This window comes from Egretta garzetta, unplaced genomic scaffold, assembly GCF_000687185.1.
Source record: "Egretta garzetta isolate BGI_Z169 unplaced genomic scaffold, ASM68718v1 scaffold175, whole genome shotgun sequence".
NCBI lineage: Eukaryota > Metazoa > Chordata > Aves > Pelecaniformes > Ardeidae > Egretta > Egretta garzetta.
Genome location: NW_009259860.1, coordinates 591011 through 611733, shown reverse-complemented (window position 1 = coordinate 611733; position 20723 = coordinate 591011). Strand labels below are relative to the sequence as shown.

At 36.3% G+C, this 20723-nt stretch overlaps 1 protein-coding gene across 1 annotated transcript in view; it reads left to right on the top strand.

Moving 5' to 3' along the window:
• Positions 1-20723, top strand: part of DENND4C (DENN domain containing 4C) — a 52777-nt gene that overhangs the window by 7594 nt on the left and 24460 nt on the right. The window contains 17 exon segments of the mRNA XM_035895564.1: positions 1459-1711; positions 2626-2695; positions 3951-4120; positions 5674-5915; positions 6652-6718; positions 7394-7452; positions 8811-8955; positions 9317-9492; positions 12770-12870; positions 14372-14590; positions 15599-15744; positions 16919-16954; positions 17200-17330; positions 18076-18208; positions 18682-18888; positions 19574-19702; positions 20453-20597. Coding sequence (XP_035751457.1) covers positions 1459-1711; positions 2626-2695; positions 3951-4120; positions 5674-5915; positions 6652-6718; positions 7394-7452; positions 8811-8955; positions 9317-9492; positions 12770-12870; positions 14372-14590; positions 15599-15744; positions 16919-16954; positions 17200-17330; positions 18076-18208; positions 18682-18888; positions 19574-19702; positions 20453-20597 — 2429 coding nt within the window.

The window sequence follows — 20723 nt, the reverse complement described above, 5'->3', positions numbered from 1 at the left end:
GTGAAACACTGGAGTGGGTTCCCTGGAAGCATTTAAGACTATGTTGTCTCTGAGCAGCCTGATCTAGTTAGCAGTGTCCCTGCTCATTGCAGGGGGGTTGGACTAGATGACCTCTAGGGGTCCTTTCCAACCCAAAACATTCTATGATTCTATAATTTTAAGATTTACATTTGTTCTGTGAAATCAAAATAGACAGTAATATTTACATATTCCAGTTTAAAGATGAAGAGTATTATTTAAGTAATTTGGGAACTTTACTGGTATTTTTTTTTTGAAAGTTATGAGAATTGTTGCATCTGGAAAAAACTTTTTTTTTTTTTAGCTTCTGCACATGACTTTTTGAAGTTTTCAAATACTTATCTACTAGCAGTCTGTCAAACATTTAACCAAGGGTATTTTGGGATAGTAAAAGATATATTGCCTGGTTCTTTTTTATTTTAAAGTAAAGTTGTGATGGACTACATGTGAGAAGCTGCAGGTCATAAAATGCAAAGTTTTAATGTGTTACCTTTATCCTAAATCTTGCCATGTATTGTAGAGATGAAAACTCATTTGAAGGTGGCAAGTACTCTGTACGTACCGCAGAGAATCAAGCAATGATCTTTTTCAACCTAAATGATTCTATGATTCTAAATGGAACCATTGCTTATTTGGGTATGGAATGGGAGATAAAGCTTGTCCTATCATAGCATCAGTGCATTAAAAATATGCAGTGATGTATGGTTTGATTTCCATATGGTTTTTCTTCTCATGGTCACTTCCTAATAGCTTTATGTTTGGGAAAGATTGGAGTGTAAAGTTTTAGCTCATTTAGGTGCTGTGAAGCTGTGAAGGATGTTTCTTTTTTTGCTAAGAATATGGTGATCTAACTTAGTGATTGGCCTAAAAAATCTAGGTACCGTGTGAATGTTGCAGTGTAAGATATATTCTGCTTTCTAGGGGTACAGTCAACTGTAGTTATTATTTCTTCCTCTTCTGTGGAGTGAAGCATTATTTTGGTTTTGGTTCCCCCTCCCCTTCCCTTCGGGAATATTATCCAAACTATGAATATAAATAATTCCTGGGCTTGGGTTTTTTTCCTGTAAAATTAATCTAGAAAGCAAACTTCTGTCTTCTGTTGTTCTTTTTCGACAACATTCCTTAAAAAAATTAATCTCTAAGAAATTATCAGATACCATGTGTGCAAGCAATTTTAACTAAATTCTTTTCAGTGTGACTTCATTTTATTTTTCCATAACTATGATTTGTTCCCACAGAGATTTCTTGCAATATTTAAATATTTCTGAAGAGTTTCTTTGCCTCAAATAGTGCGTGACGAAAGGCAATGTATAGAATGCACATTAGAATGTTGCAATGATGACGTAAGGTGCTAACAGGTGGACAATTTCTGTGAATTTGTTCAAGTAACTTCATATATATTTGAATGTGCATAATATTTTGTTTTCTTCCTGATTACAGAGTTCTATATGAAGGGAAGGAACGCATCATTTCAGGCTGCGAAGTGATTCAAGCTACTCCTTATGGTCGTTGCGCTAATGTTAACAACAGTTCAGCTTCTTCTCAACGGATCTTTATCACATATCGACGGGCTCCTCCAATACGACCTCAAAATTCATTGGCAGTGACGGATATCTGTGTTATTGTTACCAGCAAAGGAGAAACCCCTCCTCATACATTCTGCAAAGTTGATAAGAATTTAAATTGTGGTATGGTGAGTATTTAAAAGCTTGGGTCGTTTTTCTTTTTTTGAAACTCAACAAACAAAGTCGAAGTAGTAGCTCTTTGAACTCTTCTTAGCACTGTTATAATTGTGTTCTATCACTACATTGTAATTCTTTCATTCTGTACACCATGTGTGAGAGAAGTTTTGTGCATTTTGTTGCTGATTTCCTTTGGTGTTAGGAATTACTACTTCATACTGATTACTCACTACTTCACTTTGCATATTCATGTCTAGGTGCTATTTAGGAGTAGTGCAATGGAATTTTTTTTTAATTGTCCCCCTGCCCCTTGGTGATGCTGACACTCAGAATGAATCACAAGTGCTTTTTTCTTAGTTATTAATAATGCCTCTGTTACTAAGACATGTAAAAATGATAATGACCGCTTATATTTTCTTCATGTACTTTTTTTTCTGATCAGTTCACTTTTATATAATCTGTTTTGCATTTTGAATGGTACAGTGTATTTAGACAAACTGCAAAAACACTGGTAAGTAACCAGTTTATGGAAGTATGAGACAAGCTTCAAGTGATGATGTTTAGAATTTAATTTCCACTGATGAGGTTCCCGTAAGAGTCTTATTTTAAATAACAAAGACAATGTCAAGCTGCAAATTATCTGCTTCACTTTTCCCTGTTCTTCTGTTGGAGTAAGTCAAAGAGTAATGTGTTGGAGTGATTATTTTATGTAACTCCTGTAATCTCTAAAAATGTGGGAAGGGTGAATTCTCAATTTCATGATTTACATGCACTCAGCAGCCAACCAGTCATTTTATTCTTTAATGCTTTTTATTTAAATGTCTGCTTTGTTTGTAAGTGAGAGTATATTCAAATGCTTATACTTGATTTTTCTGCTGTCTGTTGTCATCTTTGCTGGTTCTAAGATGAAACTTGTGTCTTCCAGTGGGGTTCCAGTGTATACCTATGTTACAAGAAGTCTGTACCAGCTTCTAACTCTTTAGCATATAAAGCTGGTAAGTAATTTAGAAGCAGACACTCTAAACATGCTAACAGAAGGATTCAAATGCCTTGTTGAAATCAAATAATAATTTTAAAAGCTTAAGTGCTGTCTGCCAGAATTCTGTTCCTAGAACTTGTCAGTTGAAATCAACTCCTATTAATGCCTTCTTTGCTCTCCTCACTTTTTCCTGGGGGCAAAAAAAAAGCCTTAATAGGAATAGCATTGTTCTGTATTAATTTAGTTCTTATTGTGACAGGTTTGGTAGCTTAGAAGCTTTAGTAGAAAGCTTAGCAAGCATTTTAGATGTAACAAAAGACTTCATATTTCTTGTGTTGATGATGGTGGAGAAGGAGTAATTAAAAATTCCATTCAACCTTACTCATATTTTTTGTGTCTCACAGCTAATGCAACATCTTTTGTTTAATTTGAAAGTTAAATGCGTTTCTTCCCTTCAGTTCTACAACTATTCACTTGTTTCTTATTTGAGGAGAATGAAAAATGATCTAAACAATAAACGACAAAAAGCCTTTTAAGTCTGGCTTTATGATTTTTTTAATGCATTGCTACAGATTTTTTTTTCTAAAGTTAAAAAAAACTTTCAAAAAGGTTTCTGTTGAGCACTAAGTGCACCCAATTCCTTTGAAAGGAGTAAACTACCAAGTAGGAGTGAAAAGCATAGATAATGAAGTCAGTGTACCATAAAATAAGCTGGATGAACAGCAATAGTAAACCAATGCTTGTGTGCCTATTTTCTGCCAGCAAAAGTTAGTTATATTTCTGAAAACTGAATAAATGATCTGTTTAAGCTGAACATATTGACTGATTAGCAGAAAATGTGGACTGTCAGCTAGTTCATCCTATTTTCAGCTGAGGTATTGATGCATTTCTTACAGTAGATAAATTCTCGCTCTCTTCATAGGAATCTCTTTGTAATAAAATCCATTCCAATGGCACATTTAAATAGCACAGGTAATTCCCAACTGGTTTAGAGTAAAAGTCTTCCCTAATTAGTTTTTACTATGTACTGTTTTTTGAGCAGTTACCAAAAGAGAGTGATTCAGTATTCACACACAATTTTAAAATGATTGTTACTTGGAGGACTTAGTCTTACTGTCAACTGAGAGACTTCCTTCTTCTACAGTTGTGGTCTACAGTTACAAAGTCCAGATAGCCAACAGACTCTGCTGTACATTGTGGAAAATACATTGTTTACATTATTTAGGGCTTGCAAAGCAAATGCGCTTATTTTTCCTTCTCCCATTCTCAAGGCTTAATTTTCAGATATCCTCAAGAGAACTATGAGTCATTCCCACTGTCGGAATCTGTACCTCTCTTCTGCCTTCCTATGGGAGCTACTATTGAGTGCTGGGACCCTCAAACCAAATACCCACTGCCAGTGTTCTCAACATTTGTACTGACCTGTTCTTCTGCAGAAAAGGTATGGCTCCACAATGTGACTAGTTTTTGCTTTTAGTTCAAATGGCTGCTATGAACATAGCTAGGCATGGTTTCTTCTGTATTTGAGAAATGCTACAACATAAATTGTTAAATACTTCCCTCATAAAATTGTATTTCTTAAGCCTTCATATAAAACAGAAGTGAACCAAAACAGGAAATAGCTGGAAGAGTATGTGCTGTTTAGTTCCATGTAAGCTGAACCATACACTTAACAAAACCAAAACTCACAGTGTATGGATTTCCCTGTTCTTTCAAGTAAGAAGTTTCTGGGAATGGAAATGTAACCTACATGTTAAAAGAGATATTCACTTCCCATGTGTGTTAGCAATGTTTAAGTTGTTAGGATTTTCCTATGGTTACCTTAAAAGCCACTTCTGTAACTGTAACAGCTTGTGTAACTGAGCTCTGTAGGTATCTATGTGCATGAATAGGAGAATAGGTACCAGAAAACAGCAGGGCGGAGAGAGGAAAAGTATGTGCTGAGAGGTAGTGTGTGAAAGGCTCTGAAGAACTGATGAGCTCCTCAGACCAGTGGTCCTGTTGAATTCACATGAAGGGGTAAGATTCAGAACACCATCCATCTGCCAAATTGGTATAAGGCCACCAGCACACACGGGCACCAAAAATGTGTTGCATGACTCAGGTGACATGTGAGAAGGCAGTGTCTGCTATACACAGACAGAGAATACAGGATTAGAAGTATACCTGATGAAGCAAGGCAGCCCTTGTTTGGGGTTAGCCCCCCCGCTGTTGCTTCAGCTTGCCAAGTGTGTCTCTGTGGGTGAACTCTGCATGATGGAACAAGTGATGTAATAAGTGATTAGCTTTCTGTGGCTAACAGAGAGAAGTTTGGCCCTATTAGTGATAACAGCTCAACTTACACTCTGCCTCAGTTCCCTAACAGGGAAATTTATGTACTTACCTATTTCCAAAGAACAAAAAAAGTCTTTCTCCAATATATTAATACATATTTTGCAAGGAGGAATGCAGTAGCTGCCAGGATTTTTCTCAGAGAGAATGTATACTGTGGTATCCGTCTTTCCTTGTTCTCCTTTTGCTAACCTTGCTGGAATAATTCAGTTAATTATGAAACTCTGACAAATAGGAGAGGAATATTAGAAAAGGTCAGTAGCTGTTTAGCTTGATAAAATGAGTGAAGTCAAAACTAAAATAATTTTATTGTTTAGTGTGGTAATGATAGGGGAATTTACACAAGCATTTCATTAAGTTTTGGGGTTTTTTTTACCATAATGGTTAATGGGTAGGGTTTTGTTATGGCATGCAGTTTGGTTCCTTCCCTTCCAATTTACCGAGTATGAATACTTTGTTGAGGAAAGTGCAATGAAAAAGAGGAAGAGAGGCACAAGAGTCCAAAGCATTAATATATAAGGATATTTTGCTTATGTTACATAAATTAAAAATTATTTCACAAGCTACTGTAGTATGCTTGCAAACTTAAGGATGCTTTGAAAGTTCTGACCCGATCTGCTGTTAAATACTGGGTCTGCTCAGCTGCTTTTCTTCATCTTTTAGGTTTATGGTGCTGCTATTCAGTTTTATGAGCCTTATCCCCGGGAGCTGCTAACAGAAAAACAGCAATCGCAGCTGGGTCTCCTGACAGCTGTAGAGAGAAAAGTGGTTACTTCCAAGTCCATCAATTCCAACAAATGCATCTGCCTTCTCTCGCACTGGCCTTTCTTTGAAGCATTTCGAAAATTTCTTATGTTCATCTACAAACTCTCTGTCTCTGGACCTCATCCTCTTCCCATTGAAAAGTACGTAAAACATTTTTCAAGTTAATTTGGGAAGGTAATTGTATCAGCTCAAGGAGTCATGTGATTTATACATATCACACTTACATGGTATATTTGCTCCCTCCTCTTGCTTGCACCATGTAGTTTATGTTGTACTGATAGAAATTATTGCTGCTTCATTTAATAGTAGTGAACTGGATTTTACTGTGGCTTTTCTGTTAGAGTATGCCATGCCTGTTTACCTTTCTCTTAACTACATCAAACACAGAAAATAGCTGAGCTCTAAGACGTGCTAACGTTTGCAGTCCTGCATTTGAGGTGAATAAATACAAGCCCAGGGACTCTGTGCATTAGCAAAGAGTATCTGGGTCTGTTTCTGAGCTCTGCAGCTAATGCAGATATGAGAAGGAGAGAGATTGCTGAAATGTGATGTTACCTTCAAAACTGTATCAGGTGTCTGGCAGTGAAGTATATCGTTTCTCTTGGCTAAAGACTCATTAGAAACTTTGTAGAATGAGCTTAGGCTCCCTGGGATTTTGAAGGGCTTGCCTAAATGCCTCTGGGTTCTTATCTTTTGCATACATATCTGAAGCTTCATGCATGACATGTGAGTGAATGGAGTTTCTTTGTTACAGTTTGCATAAGTAGGCTCTTAATCTTATCAAGACAGTAAATAAATAGTAATTCCAAAATGTGATTAACATTGTTTTCAGTCTCTGATTAGTGCTGGTTTTCTAACATCTTGTCATCTTTTCAGGCACATATCCCATTTTATGCACAATATACCTTTCCCTTCACCACAAAGGCCAAGAATTCTTGTGCAGGTAAGCAAAACATTTGCTTCCATATTTAGTTACAATAATTGTAAACCCTCTTTCTTGCTTTTGAAATCCTGGCTTTTTCCTTCAGGCTTTTTACTCAGCTTTCAATACCCATCTGCTGGAAGGGAGAGGGGAGGAGATGGGTGGGTTAGCCTTCTCTTTCACTGATATAAACCTGGGGTAATTTAGCAAGGGAAACGGTTTCAGACTTCAGGTGGTGCGGATGGCAGCAGTGTCCTTGCACTTTTGAAATTTCTGCCATATATTACGCTTTCATTTTATAGGCACCAATTGCATTACTCTGTGTGTGTGTGTGTGTGTGTGTGTGTGTGTGTGTTAGTTTTCTGTCTTTCTCTCACTTGTCCACCTACTACTGTGGTTCAAAGGTAGTCCCCCAGGGGACTGTTTAATCACCTAGCAGCAGTTACATGTTCAACACTGAGTCACAGACAATTTCCTGTAACTTCTGAGAATCGTTTTGGTGACTAATACAAGCTCTGTTGACCTAGTGACCAGAAGTCCCAAAGATTGTCTCTGATTTGTGTCTCTTGCATGACATTGGTGACTCTGTCTGCCAGGCAGTTTACGAGACTATGGATATACATTTATATTGGAATATTATACTGTATTAACTTTGAATTTGTCCCTATCAATCACATATTACTTTATGTGTTTCAGCTTTCCGCCCATGATGCATTAATATTGTCTCAGCCAGTTTCTACACCATTGCCACTGAGGTATCATTATTAATACTTTATATTACTTGAAAAATTCAGAGGCAAATAGCAATAAGTCATAGAAGGAAGCCAAACATGACTGCAAATATTACTAGATCTTATAAACAGAAAGCTCAATATGCATTTATATTATACAGTGTTGTCTTTTTGACATAGATCTGTCCCTTGTGGAAGAACAGTATCACTAATTATCCCGAAGTAAAGATGACTTGCCAGGTTATTGTAGGAACTCTGAAGAAAGAAGTAGCAGGCTGTGAGGGAAAAAAAAAAGTGTTTAAATATCTTGTATTTTCAGAACCTATGTAGTAAGCAAAATTTTTTTAATAGCATAGATAGACTGTTATCTTGGTTTTTTCCCTTTTCGGATCCAAAAAGAGACATTTACATCAAGCAGTTATGTGAAATCAGTCAATGCACAAGCGTGCAAACATTTTGGAAAGTCAAAATTATACCTAAAAATTGGTATTTGTGCTTGAAGGTTGATGCAGCCTCTGCAGTTACTGCCTACATCTTCCAGGCTGGAGCTCCCTATGATTGTGATATGGGGTTTTGATTGGATGGTTTTGTTGATTTTTTGGTTTGTTTTTAAGTTAAAAACTAAAATGTTCTCCCTTTTTTTATTTCCTCACCTCCCCTTAAGCATTATCATATAATATTTGATATGCAGAAGAATCCTGTGTTTAATCACATCTGTTACATTGCATCTTAAGTGAAAAATTGCAGCCAGACACCAAACTGAAATCAACATATAAGCACTTTTCAGGACATATTTTACATCCCTGTGCTCTTACGGATGTCATTACAATTCCTAAATGTGTACAGTCCAAACAAATGAAATGGAGTCTAAACTGTAGAGACTGAAGTCAGTTGCTGTCAGAATGCTGGATTGAATTTACTTGACTAGTATTAGAATTTGACGCTGTGATTCTAAGATCAAATGCATACCTGGTTCATTATTTTTGCCTGAGGTAACCCATCATATGAAACTACTAGTGTTATTTATGCTTGGATTAGTTGTTAACAGGTTAGATCTGTTTTACTGCTACGAAGACAAGATGCCTGTGCATATATGAGAGAGCATACCATAAGCAACACAAACTCAGGAGCAGCATGGTATAGCATATATTTCTCTAGCAATAGAGTTTGAATATATATTTTTTTTGTGTCAGTAAAAGGCGTATATTGAGGTGATAGCTATTAGGTAGATGGGTAGGTATTTGATGTGTGGTAAAATTAGCACCATTCAACTAGTTGGTCCCAAACAGTTGTCAGAAGTTTGATAATAGTGGTTTTTATTTATTTATTTATTTAATCCTATAACATTCTTATTCTCTTCCCCCTTCCCACCCACCCTTCAGCGGAGCAAACTTTAGCACTCTGCTCATGAATCTTGGACCAGAAAACTGTGCCACTCTGTTATCCTTTGTGTTACTAGAAGGCAAGATCCTCCTCCATTCTCTTAGACCAGCTGTGTTGACAGGAGTTGCTGAAGCTGTAGTAGCTGTAAGTACAAAGCGTTCTGTACAGCAGTGAGAGAAATCAGTTCAAACTCCACAGTTGTTACAAGCCTTTTTTAAGTGAAAATGTTTGATGCACTGAATTATTATTTTTCCCAGCAATAACATTTAGTTAAAGTGCCATAGCATGTCTTATTGTTATAACTATTAGAATTATCAACCTTTTTGCATAGATAAGTAAGAGATGTGCTGTAAATAAGTTGTCAAATTTGAATACTCTTTTCTGACAGTGTTACAAGGCTTTTAGCAATTTTATTTCAACTTGTTGCATGTAACTTCTTGGGTTTTATTGTACAGTATCTGTTGTCATGTTTTAATGTGTTGATTTCATTTAATTTTTCCTTCAGATGATATTTCCATTTCAGTGGCAATGTCCATATATCCCCCTCTGTCCTTTGTCTCTGGCCACCGTACTCAGTGCACCTGTTCCATTTATTGTCGGAGTTGATTCACGATACTTTGATCTGTATGATCCACCACAGGATATTGTGTGCATTGACTTAGACACAAACATGGTGTACATGTAAGTTCTATGGAGTTTTTACATTTTTCTGTAGATGGAGAGATTGCTGGAACGCTCAGGAGCACTGAGCTAAAACACTGTTTTATCCAATGTGGTTTGTTTCTTACTGCCCTCTGTTCTTTTTCTCATTTCTAATGTTTCATAGCAAATTAAAACTTACTAAGTCAAGGGTCAACACTTGGTGCCGCCTATAAGAAATGTGATGCAGAAGCTGCTATAAATTTAGTAACAATGGTAACGTGTTCTGGTTTGTTTTTCCGCTTCTAGTACTGCTCATTAGGGAAATGGGTCAAAGGCTAGAAGAGAGAAAGAAGAGTTGTTCTGGGTTTTTTTTTCTGCCCCCACATTTCTTACATTTTCAACTTCACCTACCACTTTTGAATTTGGTTTCCCTTTGTTTGGTGATTGTTGGCATGAACATGAGCCCTTCAAGACCCTTCATGATAGCTTTTGATGCTGTCTTGCCCTCGGGGCACTTTATGTTAGTGTTAATAAAGAATCTTTCTGAAGTTACAAGGGCCAAATTTTTCATGAGATCAATTAAGCAAAATGTTGTGTCTTGACGGCATTCAATCTGTAATATTTTCAGTTAAATTATTATGGGTTTAATGTTTTTCTTAAATTGAAGGTGTTGCATGAACAGTTTCTTTGCACCTTCTTCAGGAAAGGCTAATTCACAGTAACTCTTCTGTTTTTCTCTAATATACCTAAATGAGATTACAAATACCTGAATTGAAAATTCAGTTGTTTCAGGTGTTTAATTTAGCAACTTTATGAATTACCTTTCCAGTTTAAATTAATTAGATCATAAACAGAAAGAGGCATCGAAGCTAGCTCAAGATGAGGGAACATCACTAAATAAAGAACACATCTTTTTTCTGTGAAAATGTTGGTTTACACCATCTCATGTCACTTTTTAACTCTCAACTTTTGTTTTTACTAACTTGGGTTAGAATTAGTCATTTGATTTATGGCTCAGTTGAATGCTTTCTCGATTTTCATTGTGTCAAAAGGACCCTTCCTCTACTGAAGCAAATGGTTACGTTAGTGAAATGCTATGTTTTATTAGTAGCATCAAAGGAAATAGTAAACAATGGAGCAGGAGTTTATTTTTTTATTTGGTTTTTTTCCCCTTCCCCTAGGTCCCCACTAAAAACACTGCAAAAATCATTTTCATCACTGAATATCAAAGTATTATTCCACCAAGAGAATAAGTATAATAGGTATTGTGAAAGAAGAAGGTACTGAAGAAACTCAAAGAGGATAACTTGTTTATATGAAGATATTTGCAGTGTTTTGTTCATAAGTAGAATGGAAGTTGAAGACTGGGTTGCAGAAAAATGAAGGAGGTAGAAACAGGGGATTTAGCAGGGAGATAAGGATGGCAAGATTCCACTGGCATGACTGCTAGAAAGACCACATACCAACCTTACTTGGATTGGTTACTGAAGTAAAAATCTACCAGTGGCTGACCTCTTACGAGGCGCTCAACTGGGAAGATTTTTGCACCTTTTCTTTGGCTGTCTTACCAGTCCTTTCAATAGTCAACTGACCTTTTCCTTTTTTGCTGCCCATTTTTCATATATCTCATCTGTACCACTTATTTGACTTCCAGAGGAATTTGACATCTGTAACGTTTGACTTAGGTAAATGTGAGATGATGCTACCTGCATTATAAAACTTTTTTAACTTGTAAATGAGGATATTTTTCAGTTTTGGAGATGAGTGGGTAAAACCAAATCTCTATAAAGCACTTTGTGTGAAGATCATATAGAATTCTAAAATACTGCGTTATTAGCGAGTGAAGATTAATATTCCATTTTATTTTATCCACATCTGTTTCTATCCCTCTTTATTTCTGTGGCAATGCTGCTTTTTTTTTTTTTTTGGTGTGAATGCATTTAACAGCACTGTTGCTAACTTTGAAAGACTGCATAATAGAAGAATAACATTTGAAAAACTCAGTAATTTCGAGTGCATCAGTCTGTCTGTCTAGTGTATTTTTGGAGCAAATTTGGTGCTGTCTGCCTTATGATAGACTGAAGCTTTATTTACTGCCAAAAAAACAGTGAAGGCCTTTTATTCATTCAGCATCTTCCTTAATGCCTTTTTTGGGATGTTTTCAGCTATCTCTGTGATGGTAATGTTGAAAGCTGGTTCAGGAAAGTAGCCTTTTTAGGGCAAAGATTTGAGAGTTTGTTTTATTTTTATAGCAGTATTTTTTTCCTTGCATTTTTGAAACAGTACCACTTACATTGTTTATAGGCATGCCATTATGGTGGGAAAAAAATGGGCAAAGGCATCCGTAAGCATGCATTTTTTCTTTTAACTCCTGAAACTCTGGCTTCCTTCCTAAGATAAGTTCTGTGTCGATGCCAATTGAGCAAATAGTAATTGAACAAACATTTCACTGATGCAAAGTGAGAAACAAGGAGTGGCAACATCAGCTTGGGTAGTAATAACTGATTAGATCTTGTGGCCACAAGGTTTGTTGTACTCCCTGTTACGGACATTGTCCCCCACCTTCTGCCTTCCAGAAAGCAGCATAGGAGTTCTCAGGAGTTACTCCCTTCTCTCTCTTTATGCCCAGCTTGAACAAGGTCTGGCATTATACCCATTGTCCTTCTAAGAAAGATGAGCATCCCTGTAGGCCAATTTACCCCATTGCTTTATCAACCACCTAGTTTTCAAACTGTGAACTGTGAATTCCCGATATTCCTAGTCCCTGCTAGCCTTGAAGCTGGAACTGTGTTGCCATAGACATGTTACAGTGTGTTGTATGACCCTAAAGCTACCAGACTGGTCTTCCAGCATTTTGTCATAACGTTATGAGTTCATGTTGTATTCCAAACTGCTTTTATGTGTATCAGTAGCAGTATGGCAGGTTTATGGTAGTATAGACTTTGCACAGTAATCACATACAGATTGATATGCTTAAATTACCTTAGCAAGACTGATAAAAATTCTGAAAGGGAAATCAGGTAAGTGAAACTTCAAGTAAAAAGTCTAAATCAAATCTTAATGCAGATCCTCCTTACAGACTGGAGAAAACTCAATTTATCCTGTTCTGTACCTGAGGAAATTAAATTCTGAGTTATGTCACTCCCATTTTATTTTATTTTTGACAAATGAGACAACAAAAAGATTTATTTTAAAAATAATTTCTTTTTCTGTAATTACTGTGTTCTGAAAATGAAGCTACTTAGGGCTGTGGAAGCTATTATTTTTTATATAGTCTGTATTTTATATACCCTTTTTTCCCTCCCCTGTGTTTTAGATCAGACGATAAGAAGAGCACCAGCTGGAAGCAGTTTCCTAAGAAGCCATGTAAAAGTCTGCTCAGCACCTTAAAGAAACTGCACCCACAGCTGGCAGCAGGTGAAATATATAAAATAAAATGGGAAGGGGTAAGAACAGAAACTGCCTAAATCAGGGAAAGTAAATGTTCAAAGAAAACTACTAAATTTTCTGATACACACCTACAAGTCTTAAATTATAATCAGTATATAAATGTAGGGACATTCCTCTATCATATGTGGTGTGAATTATTTTTTTAGACTTTTATTTTCTTTACTGTGACTTCTGAAAATTTGACCTTTTTTTTTTTTTTTTAGCCTTTACTCATGATTAAATTATATTTAAACAAAGATTCAGCTAAAATACGTTTGGATCTTGACCTAAAACAATATTCACAGTTCTGATCAAAAATAGTAGAGAATATAGCGATATGAGTAAAATAATGTTGAGTATCTCAGCTGTTGGGCAGATACCACTGAAATATCTCAGATAATGACTTTTCTACAAAAATAATTGAGTAGCTAAATTTTGGCAAAGTATCTTGTCAAAAAAAAGAAAAAGAAAACCTGACCATCTTCAGCCTAATGGCTTGGATAGGTAAGAGCAAAGTTGTAGCTGACCTAACAGTCTTCAGGTATTGCTTCTTTCTGACTGTAGATAGGGTCTTTAAGGTGAGCTGGTTCAGAGTATGTTAGGTTGCATCATTATGGAGCAGGAAACAATGATAGCCTTATCGGTATATAAGATATACAAAATCTGTAAATTACAGAAACAGAAAAGTGCATTCATTAGGAGGTAGGTGTTCTTGCCTCAATTTTCTATATTTTTTTTTGCAGATCGCCTTTAGTTCACCTGTTAGAAAACCTCAAATTTTCTTTTGGTTTTATCAACAGGGTGTGTCATGCAATCTGCCTAATGTAGAACTACTTCCTAATTTTAACTTGAGCAGAACTAGTGGTCTTTTTTAGATAGATAGTTTTTGTATTTTGGCTATATTGTAATAGATATGTTATAATATTAATTTATATTTGTATATAAATATTTATATTACAGTAATAATATTTTTGTTATAATAAAAAACATGGAACTATAATTTTCAGCAGTACCCACTACTGTTTTTTTAAGAGTGCAAGAGTAAGCTCTCAATGTCGTCTACTTATTTCTACCCTCTGGTGCACTAAAATGTTAGAATTTTTATTAGAAAAATAGTTTTAGGCCCTCTCTTTCTAGATGTGCAATCTTCAGAACAGGGAAAACATGGTCCTTTGCATTTGTGTTGATAAATTACTGGAAGACTACATTCATTTGGGTATGTGGTAACATTAACTCAACTGAGATCCTCCTCGTTGTTTCATGTCCCAGAGGGCTATATGAGTTAGAAACACACATAGTCAGCTCTTGAGGTAACCTGCCTTTTATGTGGGACAGATCAGCTGGAAAACAATCACAGGATTTCTAGTGTTTGTCACTTCTGATTGTGGGCATGTAGAAAAAAGAAAAATAGTCTTTGGTGTCTTGCAAACGTTACCTGTTTGAATGCACTGTATTTTAATATAGGATTCTGTGTGTTGCTCATTGCTAGTTCACAGGAAAACTCAGGAAGGCTGTGCAGTGGAGATGACTCCTATTGAGGCAGATTTCTCCTGGCAGAAGAAGATGATGGAACTCGAGATGGAGATCCAGGAAGCTTTTCTCCGTTTCATGGCATCTATTTTAAAGGGTTACAGAACATTCCTGAAGCCAATCACGCAAGCGCCTTCAAATAAAACAACTGCTGCTGATTCCTTGTTTGATCATCAAGGTGAGGGTGAGGCAAACCAGCTGCTGATAGCATTGGCAGTGTTACAACTTCAGGATTGAGGAGCTGCTTAACTTTAAAAGGTCGAAGTTCCCTTTGTTTATACAATTCTTGGCAATATTTAAAATTTCAATTGTATAAAGTTAAACTATTCAAAGTTGATTGGAACATGGATATATGCACATAGAACTGCAATTTTGCAATAGCTCTGGTATTAGAAAAGCTGTCTTTCAGTAGCATGATGCCCCTCTCTCAGTGACATATTCCATAAGGGCAGGTCTTGGGAATGAAAGAATATTGCTCAATTTGTACAGAGCAAAAATGCCAGAAGCCCAGCAATGAAGAACAAAGTAATGTTCTTGATACAAACGGGACGATAATAGAGAATGGAACAGAGATCAGAAACATAACAAAATAATAGTTAGCAAAGGTCTTCTTATTTTTCTCATCACCTTAACTTTTCAGATATGTTTATTAGTCAAATGCCAGATAAAATTTCACAGATATTTTGTTTTCTGTGTGGTGGTTGTGTTTTGGCGTTCTTTTTTTTTTTTGTTTGGGGTTGTTGATTTTTACTTTTTTTTTTAATTGCTGGAAGAGAGATTTGAGAAGAGACTTTTAGTCAAAGGCTTGGAAAGTCTTAAATATTTTCGGGGCCATCACCTCTTAGGATAATGTAATTTTAATTTTAGTATTGTTTTAACTGTTAGGTATTTCTGCTTTTGAAAGAGGTCATAATTTTCTTGCACACATAGTCAACAAACACAGTGAGAAGATTATATGGGGGTGATTGCTTACCAAGTATTGTTAACTATGATGAAAAATAATTATTTTAAAAAAAAGCTGTTACTTTAGTCTTCCAAATGCAAGTAGTGATAAGTAGTTGGTTTTATCGATAAAGCCAATACTTCATGTATTACGACTTTAAATATTGTATGTTGACACTTTATATGTTAATTTCTTATGGAGCTCAAAACTGGTATTTAGTTGTGTGTTCCTTTTTATAACCAGGATTTTTAAAAAGCAGAGACCGTGCCTATACAAAGTTCTACACACATCTCACCAAAACGCAGATATTCAGCAGCTTTATTGAAGAGTGCAGTTTTGTGAGTGACAAGGATACTGGCTTGGCATTTTTTGATGACTGCATAGAAAAGGTGAAAAACATGTAGCAATACTATTAAATTATATGCTTCTGTTCATTTTGTGTTATTGTCCTGTTTTTTAGTGCACACTGCAGCAAGTGTTTTCAGGGATTGGAATTCTTGGTGGTTATTGCTGAGTCATTTTATTCTTCACCTTCTTGCATGGTCATCATTTTCTGTGTTGATGCAGGCAACTTTCATTAAAGCCCTGTAGGATGTCAAGCTGTAAGATAATGTGAGAAATACCGGTAGTTGACACTTCAGCACAATGCCATCCCTGTCTTCTCTTTAAATATTAATCACTCTCCCTCTAATGTGGAAGTATCTACCAGTGGTCATCAGTATCATTGCTCTTTTTAACACAATTTAAACTTAAAACACAAAAACATGCCTAGTGCTCCATTTGTGGTCAAAACTGATTTATGTAGATAAGATCCCCTTTCACTGTCTGTATTTTATATGGGAAAGCTTGCTGTATCCCGTTAATTGTTTTTTGAAACAAAGCCTCTTCAGCATGGTTCTGGTCTAGATGGGTTGTTGAGTTTATAGCTTCATCTGTAAAATGCCAAGTTCACAATATAGAAATTAGGAGCTATAGAATTATATGTATTTTTATAAGGTATACATATATGATTCCTTTTAGACAGAATCTTCATTTGTCATACCAAGTTCTTACGGAATGAGTCTTTGATTCAGTATTGATTCCTATCAAATTAACAGTTGTAAACAGACCACAAAAGAAGTGTGTAAAAGTTTTTTTGCCTTTATTTTTCTTTCTGCTGAGTATGGGGTATGCATCTAGAGTATCCATCTAGAGTATACTTTGTTTAATGTTGTTAATAATTTGTTATTATTGCAGGCTGTTATTGTGTGGCATACAAATTGTCATATCGAAAATATCCACAAACCAGCAGTTTCTTTCAATTAAACTAAATGAAAGCACTTTCCTTTGATAGATTTAGGATTTGGTGTATTTAGTGGATAATGTCAACAGATTGAAAGCATTTTGATTACTGCATTTTCTTACTTTCAGCAAAGGAAGTATTTGAAAATTGCTTCTACAGTAATATGAAAATTTAGTGTTTCTTATTTAATATTTCAGTAAATGACACAGATTTAACAGAATTATTTAGGATATTTTTTGAGTTGAGAAGAAACTGTGAATTTTCTTTTTTCTTTTTCCCAGCTCTTTCCGGATAAAGGAACAGAAAAAGGAGAGAAGGTATTTTGTCCTTCAAAATGTTTAGGGATATCTGTTCATTAAATAAAAATGAAAAGACAAGGCTGTGGACTTGATATTGGAGTAATTAGAACAAATATAATTTATTTTATATATTTTATATATATATACTGAGAGACAGTATATATTAAATATATTTTTACATATAGTAACATAATTAATGTTAAAAAGGACATTTTATCCCAGAGCTGAACTCTTTACTTATAGAGTACAAACTCTGTTTTCAGGTTGATGTAGATTCTGTCGAAGATGCACGGTTGATTGAGCTTGATGAGTCACAAAAAAGTGAACACACGGTGTTCATAATGCCACCAGAACCGCCTACTGATGACGGACAGGATCAAGTGCCAAAATACAGGTACAAGTTAAAACAGCCACATGTAGTGAAACTAGAATGCTTGTGACATTAAGCAGGGCAGATCTTGGTGCTAGACTTGCCTTAATGTAATGTTCGGAAATACCTTTAAAAAGATACAAACTGCTTGGATTCTGGTAAGTTTCTGAAGCTCTAGAAGTCAGTGTTTTGTGTGTGTCTATGTCTGAGGGCATGCGGATTTTGGTTTTAATTTTTCAGTAACTTTTTTCCAACTTTATAGTAATACTTCTCTACATGCATTCAGTGTCTTTCTTCCTATTTGAGCTATTTATGTGTATTTTGTAGCAACCGCAATGCTCTTTGTTTCACAGTGGGAATGACAGGGGGTGGGTAATGGATCTCCCTGGTACTGTTGATCTGCAGCTGATGAACCAAAAGAACAAAACACCCACCCCACTTTGCAGACTTTTTTCATTCAGTGTTTTTCAGCTCTGTGCAGGAAGTGTGGTGTTTCTTCCTGTCTCTCTTGGAGGTCACAAAGGTTCTGTTTTCCAACTGTTGTCCTTGTTAATCATGATCTGTGCTTCCCTGACCTTCATGATACGGATGGCAGTCTGGTTCTTGTTTCCATTGTCTATGAGGATTTAGTGTCCAAGGCATCTTCTTGTGATACCTTTGTGAATAAGACTATTATCTTTGTTACTTTTTTTTTCGGTCCCTATCAGCAGGGATGGGAAAAGCTTTTATTTTCTTTTCTGTTTCTTTTTTTTTTTAATCACCTATATAGCTATAAAAACTTCCCACGACTAGATTTCAAGCTCTTTGACAGGCCACAGGAGCTCAAGCTCTCCTTCAGCAGACACCCAGCTGGAAGCAGCATTTCAAATAGTCCTGCACTCATGGCAAAGAGGACAAAACAGGTCAGATGAGTCTTACTGTGATCACTGTGTGAACACTGAAAGATATGAAGTTTTTTGGTAAAATTGCCACTACCTATTTATACTGTAATTTAATGCTGTTAGAGGTTAGGTCTTTGTAACTATTGAGAATAAGCACTTGTGAAAGAAACAGAAGGCAACAAATAAATAAATTAGCATCTGAGATTACAATTTACTGTCAAACTAATTTTTAAGCTTTAGACTATACTATAAATGAAAAGGAAATTAAAATTAATGCTTGATTGGAAAGAAAAAAAAAGATAATTAATTCTGATGCTAGTTTTTGCTAGCAGAGAGCCTTAATAAGAGAGTGGTAAGAAGGGAGGTTCTGTTGAATGTTTGTCCATTACTACTAAATCCTTATTTTTAGGAAGCCAGTATCTGAGTTAGTAATGGCTTCTAGATTCAGGATGTTACATCTTTTGTCTGCTTTTTGCTTTGTTTTACCCTTACAGGAGATAAAAACAGCCCATAAATTAGCCAAGAAGTATTACGTAAGCCCCCCACAGTGGGCTAAGTGTCTCTTCAGTCATAGTTACAGCCTGTGGTTTATTTGTCTGCCAGCCTACATCAGAGTTGCACATCCTAAGGTCAAAGCACTGCAGCAGGCATACAATGTTCTAATTAAGATGAGGAAAACTGATGTGGAACCACTGGATGAGGCAAGTGTGAATAAAAAAACGTTACCATAAACGTGGAATAGAACACAAGGTGCAAATTTAGCGTGTTTCACTGCCACCACAAGGTTAAGCATACTTACAGTGTAACCTGTTGTAAAGTCACCTTGAAACAACCTCAGAGAAGTCTGCTTAACTAGGGCAACTGGAAATTAATTTTCTTTTTCACCACCAGTGTAGTGTCAGCTGTGCCAAGTACTCCAACTTAGTGTTGCTAGTCTTATCCCAGACTTCTTCAAGAAGGAAGTTCTAGAATATCCCTATTTTTTAAATGCACTTTGAATTAATGCTTTGCAGCCTTACTTGGACTGAAGGGAGAATGGGTTTATGTGCAGCTTACCATTCTCTCAGTAGTATCCACAGGCACACGGCAGCAAGTTATCCTGCTTTTTGCGTGGGAGTTTCCTTCCCTCCTTTATTTCGCAAACAGAAGAGCCGAGTGGAAAAAAATTCAGCATTCTCAACAACTTGACTGCTGATGTTTTTTCAGAGCGTGTGATTTCCTGTTTCAGTTTTGCTCCCTCTTCTGGCTGTTGAGTAGCTGTGTACCGAAAAGCTGCTCTCTCATGGTTTTTCTTTTACATGTGTAAAAGTTGGAAATGGGGGAAGAGCTTAAGCTGATTAAAAATCCTTGTCATCAGTCCATTTATGCATCTCTGTATCTTGTCAGGTCTGCTACAGAGTTGTAATGCAGCTCTGTGGACTATGGGGTCAGCCTGTTCAGGCCGTGAGAGTCCTTTTTGAAATGAAAAATGCTGGAATACAGCCAAATGCCATCACTTACGGTTATTACAATAAGGTAAGAGAAGTCTTGACAAGGGATACTGGACCAATATCTCTCTTGCTGTTGCCACTCCCCTTGTCCTGTAGCATGTTTTGAAGATTGTTTCTTACAGCTCTTCACTTGGATTTGCTGATTCTCTTGGGCAAGCAATCATTTTGGACATGCTTACAGTTCATTGGATCTACACTGCATGGTTTTACACTATTTACATTCCTGTGCTGTTTGGCTAGCCAAAAATTCTGCTGAAATATACATTTACAGTGTTTCCGTTTCCAAGTTTTGCAGTCTGTCTGGTGCTTCCATGTCAAAACCGTTTGTTCCTAGTTGTATGCTTTAAGGTAGCAGGATGCAAGATGGATAAAGGCTGGAATTAGGCTAGGTGAAGTAGCCTTGCCTCTTCTCCTTGCTTCCAAGTTCCTGCAATATGCTGGTGAAATTTCTTAGTAATGTAAACCATGTAAAGTAATAGGAAAAGAAGTGCTGCTATGGCCTTTTGTTGCTACTGAAGTCTATAAATAAGAACAAACCCCACCTTGGTTACTTAAAGAAGTCTTGCTCCATTGTTCGTTGTTACTCAGCTGTTGTATCCAGAGCTGTGGGATAAAAAAAGGGAACAGCTCATAAAAACTCAAATATTTGTCCTTCTTCACATGGTTGACAGGAAATGCCTTTTTATGAGTATGGAAAGAAAAGCTTCTCACTGTACTGTGTTTCTGAGTGTAACTTCCTTACTCTTTTTGTTATTGCAATGTCTCTTTTCTGTAGGCGGTTTTAGAGTCTCCTTGGCCTAGCAGTAACCGCAGTGGCCTATTCCTGTGGACAAAGGTACGAAATGTAGTTCGTGGCACAGCACAATTTAGGCAGTGCTTAAAGAAATCAACGCAGAGCCCACGAGTACCTGTGATATCAGGTAATAAGTTAGTTGCAATGGATTTATTTCTGCTGAACAAGAGCATGACATGCTTTCTGAGGGACTGCAGCTAACATTGTGGCTTTTACACATGGAACATTTTTCCTTAAGTGTATAAAAATTGAT